Source organism: Alligator sinensis, unplaced genomic scaffold (assembly GCF_000455745.1).
Source record: "Alligator sinensis unplaced genomic scaffold, ASM45574v1 scaffold165_2, whole genome shotgun sequence".
Classification (NCBI taxonomy): Eukaryota; Metazoa; Chordata; order Crocodylia; family Alligatoridae; genus Alligator; species Alligator sinensis.
In genome coordinates, this window is record NW_005841965.1 from 2488697 (window position 1) to 2500504 (window position 11808).

The 11808-nt window shown below is 41.0% G+C and overlaps 1 protein-coding gene across 4 annotated transcripts in view; it reads right to left on the bottom strand.

Moving 5' to 3' along the window:
* Nucleotides 1-11808, bottom strand: part of GAS2 (growth arrest specific 2) — a 163241-nt gene that overhangs the window by 57161 nt on the left and 94272 nt on the right. For 3 of the 4 annotated variants that reach the window (XM_025200390.1, XM_025200389.1, XM_006020707.3), the window contains exons 6-7: nucleotides 10591-10735; nucleotides 3867-3974 (exon numbers count right to left, since the gene is read on the bottom strand). In XM_025200390.1, coding sequence (XP_025056175.1) covers nucleotides 3867-3974; nucleotides 10591-10735 — 253 coding nt within the window. Of the gene's footprint in view, nucleotides 1-3678; nucleotides 3719-3866; nucleotides 3975-10590; nucleotides 10736-11808 lie in introns of all 4 variants that reach the window. The other variant, XM_006020708.3, reaches the window with a different exon arrangement.

The following is an 11808-nucleotide window of genomic DNA, read 5'->3' on the forward strand; positions in this document are numbered from 1 at the left end:
ATTGTGCCTGAGCATACTAGTTGCATGTGCTCTTGGGACCGCAGCACACTGAGCTAGGTCAGAGCAGACCCAGCTGGCAGGTGGCCTGGGAGGTCAGCCTACCAGCCTGGGGCTGCTCTGAACCAGCTCAGCAAGCTGTGGAGGCACTGGTTGGGGCATGAGGGTGCTCCAGTGCATGGCTAGCTGGCAGGCAGCCCCCACACTGAAGTATCCTCATGCCCCAGCCAGCTCCATGAGCATCTACACGTGTGTTGCAGTTCACCAAGTAATGCCGCTGCAGGACAGTATTTGTGTTTACACGTACTAACTTGCAGTGGTATTTATTAGTTTACTGCAGTCTAATAGGGCCACATGTGTAAATGCTGAGACTTTACTGTGGAGCTAGCTAGGCAACTCCGCAGTAAACATCTCATGTACATTTATCCAATGAGACACAACATTTCAGGACTAAACAAAGCTCTTGACTTAACTTCAGGCATCTCCATGAGAGGGGTAAAGCCTGACAGAGCAATCACCCATTAAAGCTGTATACGAAACAGTAATTCCATTTTTAAAAAGCCATTCATACATCAAAATCTGGTTTGCTAAAACATGGAAAGAAAACACAAAGTTTGAAATTCTCCCTGAAAGGTCTATGTGAAACTGGAGAAATTTACCTGGTAGGGCTGACTGCTCTGGAGCTGTGGCCCATGAACTCTGGGTCCCCGATCCAAGGAAATTTGCATGGTAGGCTGCCTCAGAGCCATGGACCCCTGCAACCCAGGCTGCCAGGGAGCCAGGCAAGTTAGTTGGCAGGAAACCAGGAAGGACTTATAGCAATCCTGTCTGAGTTCCAGAAGAAATTCATCAAAATTGAAGCATCTTCATAGAACAGTTAAATGTTGATGAACTGTTAAATTCTAACAAAAATGTTTTACTGGAATTCTTCCGGCTATCTATACCCCAAGCAAAACTCCAAGCCTGGATCAACTGAAATTAGGAAAAGTTTTTTTATACTGGTTTCTGCTGAACTAGGTTCGGCTGTAAAGAGGCAGTGAGATATCCAGACTCCTGAAACAGACTACTCTGGAAGTTTAATGATTAGCCAGTTATTTTATGCGCAAGACACAGAGAATGGCAGTGCCTGGGAACGTCTCCTCTTCCATATATGAAGCAGATAGAGAAATTATTACCATCAGCTTGAGGAGCTGGAAAATAAATATCAATTAAGTGTATTTCTGCAATAAATAAAGTAGTGGCCAAATGGTTTAAAATGTTTGCATACAAATCTAGGTATGAAAAACTCATGGGTTGATGGGTGCAGATAGGCTGGTGAAGAATTATTCTTACCCACTGGAATACTTTGAGGCAGATTTTATTGACAACCAGACACTATTGTACCTCAGTTTTAAACCCTCGGGTCCATGCCTGTTTCATGTCAAGTTAATGGTAAAAATTCCATTGACATCACTAGTGGAGGATCTAGCCCTAATACTACAGTTTAATGTCTAACTCATATTACTATTACATTTTTTGGCATAATTCTACCTGGAACGCAGTAGCGTGATATGAAAGGGGTGTTTTGTTTGCACACTTGGAATGGATAATTGACTTGGATTGGACTTTATCAGAGAAGCCAGCAGTGGGGAATTTGACACAGTATTTTGGGAGAAAATCTTGCAGTTTATAAAAAGTAGAAGCTGAAGAATACTTAGGTAGTTGTGATCTAAAAGTAAGGCCCCTTCTACATGTTACAGGTATTTGCAATTATCCAAAGACCAGCTACATGTACAAAGTAGCTATCACACCATAAAAAGCTCCAACCAGCTACAAAGTTAGACCTTAAAAATGTGTCCTTACTTTGCAGCTGGTTTCTATCGAGCTTTAATTTGCACATGTAGCAGGAGCTCCCAGCCAAAGGGGTGCACCATGCCCAGAGTAAAACCCCTGAGCCCTAGCAATCCCCAGGGTCTAGGGGTTTTATGCATTAGGGATCATGGCAGCCATGATCCCCAGGGCCCAGGGATTTCACCCATTCCCCAGCCTAGGGATCGTTGCAGCAGCCATGATCTTGCATCCATCTCCGAGTAATAGGGACTGTGGTAGCCATGGGGTGTGGCAGCCATGGGGGTTTCCACAGGGTGCAGGGTACAGGTATGGGGTACAGGAAACCCCTGGGGCCAGAGATTTGCTGCAGTGGTTATCCTCCCATCCCTGGGGGTGTGGAAAACCCCTGGATCCTGGGGATTGCAGTTGCCATGATCCTTAGGGCTCCAGTGTACAGGGAACCCCCAGGATTGCAGAAAACTCCCAGGGCTATAGAATCATTCTCCAGCCCCAAGCATTTTCCTGCACCCCCTGGGTGGGGATGCACCACAGAAGTGATCCTTCAGCTCTAGGGATGCATGGGGTGCACCCATGGCTGGGAGCCCCTCAGCTGGGTTGTGTGGGCTTATCACTGGCAGAGCTGAGATCAGGCTCCCCCTGAACCTGCAATAAGGCATGATGGGATGTAATGCACAATCCTCCAATCATGTGAATCTTGCATTAGATTTCATCACACCTTTACCTGCATGATCAGAATGGGCCTCAAAGGAAGCAAAGAGAAGGGTAAAGTGGCTACAAAATACCAATTTTATACAAGACAGTTTTAAGAATATAGCTGAAAAGCCACACTTATTCATTTTCCATGGTTAAGAATCTGTTTTCAGTTGGGCTAAAAGTGATACATGAAACATGAAGTATAACAGAGGACAAAAATCAAGCTACAGATGTAAATTATATAACAAAATCTCTAATATAGGTCCTTTCGTTAACTTAAGCACATGCTTAGAGTTAAAATCAGCCCTTTAGTGCTTCAATCCTTTGCTGAAATGGGAAGGCAGTGGTTAAGGAACACAAGATTAGACCCATAAAGAAGTAATATACAAAGACAAAGATTGTCATTAATTTCTGTAGTCTGAAACGAATCTTGCTGTCATTTTTAAGATTTTGGATCAGGCCTTAAATCCTTAATTATGCCAGAGCAGAGCTATGCATCCCTCAGCAGAAGCAGTACAGTTCATTTATTTCCTTGAACTCAAGGACTGGAATTCTACCTGGCTTTTATTCAGGGATGATACAAGTTTGGAGGAAAAACATAAAACCAGGCAGAATATAGCCCTGTATTTGTAAAACTAAGATAACTAAGGTATTTTCAAAATTAGTAGATATAGAAAAGATTAAGTAGCTCAGAATGACAGTCAGATAATGTCTTTTGGAAAGAGGTCATATCCATGTATTGATGCTAGGAACCATTTATATTTCTGATAATTTTTTACCATATGTGCAATAATTTAGTACTTATAAAAGCCATGTAATAGCCAACAGCAGTTTGAACATTTCTGTTAATCTGCAAAAAAGACACATTAGTGGTGCACGCTTTGCCCACAGTATCCTACCAGAGTACCTCAGCTGGAGGCTCCATGTTGTTTAAGTCTTTCACTTTTTCCTAAAACTAAAAAAAGTACCAGATTAATACAAAGTGGGACAGCCCTTTTGTTAAGTAAATACTCCATCAAAAAAAAAAAAAAAGGGAGAGGAGACCCTCAATCCCAATTGTGAAGTCTTTTACTCCTCATAGATTGTGGACAGAATGAAATCAATGACCTAGGGCTAAAAGGGTCTACCATATTAACTCCCCAGGCTCACCTGCCCTACCTGTGGATTATATAGTCCAGATTTTGAAGTCGAACAGAGTCTGTACATGTCAGAGAGAAAAAAATTCCTGTTACACAATATTGCTACAGGGAAAAGCTGGAGTCCATATGTTAAAAAATGTTGCTAATGAGATGAAACTGATCCTTCAGAATGATATGCCAAAAAAATTAAAAGAAAAAATTTCTTACCCTAATAAAGAGGATCTTCTCTCCAACTCTGTATCTTCCCTGTGAAAGACGCTCCACACAGAATTTACTAGGGCATTTACAAGGAGGATCTTCAGAAATGTGCTTGACCTGAAAAACAAGAAGTTATTTTTGCATTTGTAGCAAACTGCTCCAAAAGGGCAGCTGCCATAACACTGTATGTTTGATTTATACTCTGCCTTCAAGATAAATTACTTGTTCCAAACATTTCTTCAGGCTTTTCATCAAGACTTTATTGCTGAAATTGTCTTACTTGTTTTCCCACTTCAAGTCTAATTTTTTAATAGTTTGGCGTTGAGTGATTTCTAAGGCATGATTTTCAGTACGGCTGCTACTAATAGGTAAAATACTCAATCCTCAGTTAAGCAAAATATCGAATAAATAGAATGGAAGTTTTGCCTGAATTTGGAATTTAGAATGAGGAAAAACTGAATAAGTATTTCAAGATCTGACCCAATGGTATAGGTTTGAATATCATATTAATATACCTCACTGGGATTCAGAGATTAGCAACAGATGTTTTCTTCTTAATTAAATCTGTATGGGAAGGAAACAAAAAACCTTCTGTGATTCACAGCCTTTTCAGAGCCACTGGTTTACTTTGATGGCCAAGCAGAGTTTCTAGTATAGCCAGAGGATCCAAAAGACACTATTAATCTCGGATTATATGGAAAGGGTCCTTGCATCTGCCACCTCTGGCATCACCTGGAAGTGAAGCAGAAATTACATCTCTCATCCTTTGACTGCTGGGCCAAGTTCAGCCAGACTCAAGGATCAGACCATGCTTCATACTTAAAACATATATGTAAACTACATGAACTTAATTACATAACATGCTAACATTAAATAATCATCTGTTTTTTTTAAATATAATTATGACATCAATGAAATCCAAGACTGTATCGATACCAAGGCCAAAAGGGAGTTCTTAGATGTGGAAAGGTAGCGTAGGTGCCAACAAGTGCCCAAATTCACATAGTCCATCATGAAATTGCAGTGTATTACTGACTGATGAACTTAGCCAAGGTTTTGTCAGTCTGAACCTGATAGTATATACATGCTACTGAACTCAACTGAATAAGCTTTTGTTTGTTTGGCTTTTGCTTTTGTAGCTTTTCTCTAAAAATCCAAACAGAAAAATTCCCTCATTAAATGTAAAGGAATTCCAGGTGTCATATTCCTGTGCAATAATTTCTTGTCTGCAATTTTCTTATTAAACTTAACATTTTTTCAGTATACAGGCAGAGGCTCTCTGATTGTCCATTGCTTCCATTCTGCATAACCATTTGTCTCATAAAAAGAAAGTGGAATCCAATGGTGAACTCAGTGACACAGGGTGGTCTACACAAGTTGCTACATCACTGTAGTGACAAGCTATGGCGATGTAACTCATCACTACAGTGGTGTAGCATCAGCAGGCACGAGCCATAATGCTGCCTACTGCACCATAGCAACGAGCTACTGCGGTGCCGAGACTGCACAGTACCACCAGTTACTGTGCAGTTGAGTGCACGTGTAGACGTGCCTACAGTTACTCTGGTTGCAGGAATAAAGATGTCTTTTCACCAAATCCTCAGGGAGCTCAATGCTGAGATGTTTCTCAGCATTGATCGTGACCCCCAGCTGCTAAGTTTGCCCCCTGTTTCTATCATGTGTAATTTAGAGTAGCATTAAGGCTGCTCTGTGTTAACAAAGTTGAAAAAGGACCCTGAAGCCCTAAGAATTTGGAGTGGGCGGAAAGCAGAGCTAAGTTACTGCAGTTTAACTTCTAAACTTTTTAACTAGCAGTCATTACAGAGCAGTTGATCCACAGTATATGTTTGCATGCCTATGTCCAAAGGCAGCTGAAAGGTACTTTTGTGCCCATGGGTGACTGGTGCCTCCCGAGTCTGCGGGGGCACCAGTGGAGCACAACCTGGAGAGAGTCCTCCAGTGGCCAGTGGGGAGACGGGTGACCGGGAGGGGGTCCCCTGGCAGCCAGTTGCCGAGCACAGCAACAGCACAGTGGCAGCGGAAGTGCTGGCGCTTCCACCATCAGCAGTTCCACCACTGATGAAGCCAATTTTAGGGGTGAGGGGCAAATGCTTTCCATTCCCCGCTACCAGCCAGAGCACTCGCTGTGAGGGAGGGCACCAGCACCCTCAGAGGGGGCACGTGTCCCCCCATGCTTCCCCTATGTTTGTGCCTTCCTCAGTTGCATTCCATTAGACATTAACTCTGATAACAAATTAGCTTTGTATAGAATCTCAGTCTCATTAATGTTTAGTAAATTATATTCTGATTTTTTTTGGTTACTTGAATATAGTATGCCTGTCCAAAAGCAGATCTGGCTGAGTGAACTCAAATTTGATATTCAGGTAGTATTGCTGCTAAGAAACAACAATGACAAGGGCAAGAAGATGATCAGTTCCACATGCTGTAGTTCTCTTGGGTAAAATCTGACCTAATATGTTTGTGTCAAATGAAACAAAATGCAAGAGGCACTTTCTAAAGATTCTGTCCACTTCAGATAATACTCAGACCTTTTCAAAACTAGTTTGAAAAAGAAACTAAGAACACAAGAATGTTGCTAGAATTCTTACTGGTGAAAGTTTGTCTCTTCTACTGTCTTATAAAGGAAAAAAATCAGGCTTATGTCTTGCAGCTCTGGTTTTATGGTTTCTTTCGAAAATTGAAAAAAAAAAAAAAAGCAGCAAGAGCAAGTTTGTACTGAACAGGGTTTTAGTTCTGCCATTCAGGGATATTATGATGTGTTAATTTTTTTTTTCTTTTGCTGGAAAGTATATGGCAACAGAGATAGAAGAAACAATGTATACAGTGTCCAACAGTTATTTTGTAATGGACAGGATGGATGAGAAGAGAACTTCAAGTGACTTTGAAAGACATTAAGTCAATTTCAACAAATTTGAGAGTTTTTCATCTTGTTGCTAAAATTATCCAGTGCTATTACCTATTCAGCCTTTGCTCACTTTCCGGAATAGTTAATGAGAACCTCTCTTGAAAATGAGCAGCAATGACTTTGTGAAATACATTGTGTAACTTAAAATTAGGCCCGGACAACAGATATATTTTTGGCACCAACTGTATCAAAAATGATCTGCAAGCTTTACATGAATTTCATAAGACTTCAGCTGTCACTGAGCTGTATTGCCATCAGAGTAACTCCAGTGACTTGAGTGGAAACACTCTTGAGCTATACTATATATGAATATAGGATAATTAGCCATAGTATCTGGTGGATTACACACTTTTGATATTCAGGCTCCAGCTACATGTTACATAATTAAGTGGTAAATTGTGCAATGAATTTAGACCAGCCACACACACACACAAAGTAAGACCAGTCACAAGGGCAAAATAATTATCACCTAATTAACTGATAAATTGCACATAAATGTAGACAAGACACATGTGTAAAGTAATTATTATGCATAAAAATGACTATCCAGATATTAAAAAAGGCAATCAGAAATAAGTTAGTGCTTGACAATGTGTAATTGCAATGAATTTAGCCCAGCCACACACACACACAAAGTAAGACCAGTCACAAGGGCAAAATAATTATCACCTAATTAACTGATAAATTGCACATAAATGTAGACAAGACACATGTGTAAAGTAATTATTATGCATAAAAATGACTATCCAGATATTAAAAAAGGCAATCAGAAATAAGTTAGTGCTTGACAATGTGTAACAATTCTATAGCTAGCTACTATCCAGCTTTAATTTAAACATGTAATAGGGCCCTGAGAGTTTGATTCAAGAGCTCTACCATCACCATAACTTGGAAGTGACTTTACTAAGGTCAGTGAGGGATATCTTCTGCAGACTGGAGGAGAAACAAAGAATATATATGGAAATCTGCTTCCCCTGATTCTGGAACAACTAGGAATTAGCTTCCAGAAGCTACCCTGATATTGTTGCCTGTGGCCTCTGACAATCAGGACAGAGACACGCCTTGCATAAGAAGACAAGAGACCAGTAGTTCAGGAACTGTTTTAATACCTCTGTATTAACGATTCAACTAAGTAGGGAAAATCTTCCAATTATGAAGTCAGGACACTTTATAACTGCTTCCATTGGAGCAAGCAATGTAAAGCAGACTCAGTTCTGGGGAGTATCAATACTCAGAAAGTGGGCATAATCTTCACATAGGCTTCTTCTCCCCCACATATCTGCTGTCTCTATGGGAAGGCTAACTGGAAGTGGGGATGGGGGGGGGGGGGGGGGGCCCTGCTGCTGCAGGGAACACACCCTTTAGAATCCAGCCTTTGGCTGTTTTGCAGAAAAAGTGGTGGCACTGGACAATTACTTCTATCCTTTGCATCTAACATTACAGCCAACAGATTTACACTAATGTAAAACTGGTATAAACCAGAAGCTATTCAGATCCTACTGTTGATTTTACCACTGCTACTTCCAGAGTATCAACTGTCCCAAAAGGTACAGACATATCATACAGGAGGATTTAGAGATCACATGAAGAATTGGAGGGCAGAATTAAACCTAATTTTATTTTGTGTCTGGACTGTATGAGCACTGGTGGTAGTTTATAACGTGTGCGTCTGGGCATCAAAGGTTAGGAATCTAGCAGTATGAATTCCATTCTCTCCCTATCCCTACTGCCTTTTAAATTAAAGGAGGTGGCTGGAAATAGCTTTCATATTGTCCTTTCCTTTTCCCCTGAGATAAGCAATCTTCTTTTTTTGCACATGAGAATATTTTTAAAACCTCAAATGCAGCCATGATAGGGTGTCCACAGTTAGAGAAGAAACACAAAAGTTAAATGCAACTTACTTCCATTTCAAAAGAACAAAGTATTTTATAAAAAGAATGAACGTTATATTCCATCTGCTCATTGTAAAACAAAAAATGGCATGTGGGTTTTTCAAGAAGGGCTTTGCAACTCCCAGGTGGCATATCTACCATGTGATATAGCAGTTACTATAGTAACTCCTCCTTTTTTTAGAACACATTTGTACTTTCCTATTTAACCTCTTCATGATCTCAAAATGTCTCTTTTTTTATCTGATACCAGCTATTTCAAAGTAAACTCCACCAGAGGTGCATAACTGAGAAATGATTGTACAGTCTAATACAAAGGGGGTTTGATGAATTACAAAGCAAAATACTTTCCTTTCTAACAGTGAGAAAAAAACCCAACATTTTGCACTTTTTTCTTTTCTGTTTTTTTTTTAAACTGAGAGAGAAACTTACAAAGGTAGGCCAGGATTCAGATTTGTTCTTTCGGTAGTGTAACACTTCTGGAGGGCAGTTCAGTTTGACAAGGTCTGGGATCCTTACAGAGTCAATGAGAGGTTTCTGAGGCATTTAAGAATGATTTGGGTTTAGGCGCTTATGTGCTCTTTGCTTAGAATGCGAAGCTACAGGCATCTTCAAACTACTGTTCATACTGCCTGCAGGCAACAAAACTAGACTACAGAAAAAGCATTAATGAATTTTTAGGGACTTGAAAGACTAGAACAGAATCACATTTAGGTATGATTGAGTCAATTTAGACTACCAATAGGTCAAACAGAATCTGGTCCTTAGTAGTTTCTGAACACAAAAACCTGGTGATCCTAACAGCAGGAAATGGAGCCCAGGACTCCTTGCTGCCAGCTGAGTGACCTAACCCCTAGACTACAGGTTGCTCTCAGCATTGCTTAGGCACTTAAAATTAGACAGACATTGGTTATAGATTAGAAATAGCCTTGGCAGTAGGGACAGGAACACAGGATTACCCTGTCTCAAAGAAGTACCATTGCTACTACACCACAGTCAGGCTACCTCTAGTGGTGAAACGCAAGTTCAGCAGTGGCACAGAGTGCCCTTGCATAGCCTATTCTATAGCTTGGTATGGTTAGGGTACTTGCCTAACTATGGGGGATATGAGGGTTTGAATCTCTTCAGGTTGAACAAGAACTAAAACCTAGGCCTCTAAATTCTTAGGCAAGTTTCCTAATCATGAGGCCACTGGGCAAAAGGTGGGTTACAAAAATGCCATCTAGGTACTGAATTCAAATTTACTATGAGTTAGGTCTTGCTTTGGGGTGCCTACTGAAGGCTTCTCTATAGACTCAGACTGCTTAGGTGTTTCCTAACAACAAACTGATTTTCAACAGTGCATTGCAGGAGTGAGGCATCATAATGTTCATAGATGTACCATCGAAATTGCTTCTAAAATATGGAAGATCCTTTAGTATAAGTGCTTAGGGAACTCTGTAGTCCAAATTAAAGTGGCTAATGAACTTAGGCGGCTCACTTCCATGAAAGTCCTATTTAGGTGCCTAAAGAAAGTAATCTGAATCCTGGCCCTATAGCATAAAAAAGGTTTAGATAACTCAGAGGTGTTTTGAAAAAATACATAAACCAACAGTCAAAATCCTACAGTCCTGAATCAGTCTTTTTTTCAGACAGAATTCCAGCTGACAGTACAAATCTGGGCCTAATTGCCAATTTCCAGCATCAACTAACATTTTCCAAGTAATCTGCAGACATGAATAACTGTGGCCACAGTAACATTAATTGCAGATGCCTGAAAATCATGGAGCTTGACCTTTAGTTATAGGTCAAGAACCTTTAGTCAAAACCAGGCCTTTATATCTTTCACCAATAAGGGATATGTCAGATTGTGTCAGGCAGGAGTTAGTCCATTTGTGTAGCAGAGAAGAAACATAGAAGCTTGCCCAAGCACACTTACAGCATCATCCAACAGTTTTCCTGTGCTCTTTTTCCCTGGAGACTTTGTTGGGGAGGGTGAAGGAGAGGGAAGAGGTGCTGAAAGTGTTTCTTCTTGTTCAATTTCTTTTTCCAGCTTTATTAAACCAGGAGGTTCTACACCAAACCTTTTGAAAACATGCAAACAAAATTAACAAACTATGTCATATCTTAAGATAGGCAAACTTCACACATTTTATATTACTACTAGCAAGCTGCCCATCAAGAATAACGGCAGGGAGGGAGCGCTGCCATGATGGCAGGGACAGAGCAGGTGGGGGTGAGGCCAGTGCTGTGCTGACACCACCCTACCCTGCCACTGCCTCCAAGGAGTAAGGCTGGGATGGGGAGGCCCTCTCTGTCCCCTCCATCCCTGCTGTCATTCCCCCACCCCAAACTCCATGTGTGGCCCCGTGCTACCCCCCTTCCCCCTTCTCTGTCCTCATCATGATAGCACTCCATCCCCACCATCATTCTTGATGGGCAATTTGCCCAATGCACAGCACTGGCTGGAGCTGTGCCCCACAAGAGTGTTACGGACAAACAGAGAGACACACAGACAGATGGACTAAGCCCATATATATATATAGAATGCAACACTGTATTGCTAAACACAGTAAGAAAGGAATGAGCACTCCATATGATACAATAACTGAAATAATTTCCTTTAATAAATACTATATTTAACTTGAATGTATGATGAGGTTTTTTTACGCCCCCAATCAGCATGAGAAGAAAAGCTCCTCATCTTATATTTCCATACCAGGAAAACTCCATGCTCCCTATTAAATACATTGACAATCATTAAACTGTTGCTATGGTGTTCAGTCATGGAAACCAACTACTGTATGAAGTTGACTGAATATAGCCTATCCTGAGCCTGCCGATAAAACACCTGGCCCATATTGGGCAAGCGCATTGGTGTGTGTGTGTGTGTGTGTGTGTGTGTGTGTGTGTGTGTGGCGCCTTTTAAAAAATGGGCAGTTGTTCCCAGGCGTACTGCAAGCTCTCCAGCTTTTGGAGAGGCCAGAGCAAGCTCTGACATCCTCCCCAAAGATTGACTTTTATTAGTAGATGTTTAGGATTGTGAATCCAAAAAAAGATGACAAAGCTGGTAGGGAAATACAGATCACCCGAGTGAGGGACTAACAATAGAAGGATGAGGGTGAAGAGGGGAACACAACTAGGTTACAGGAGATAC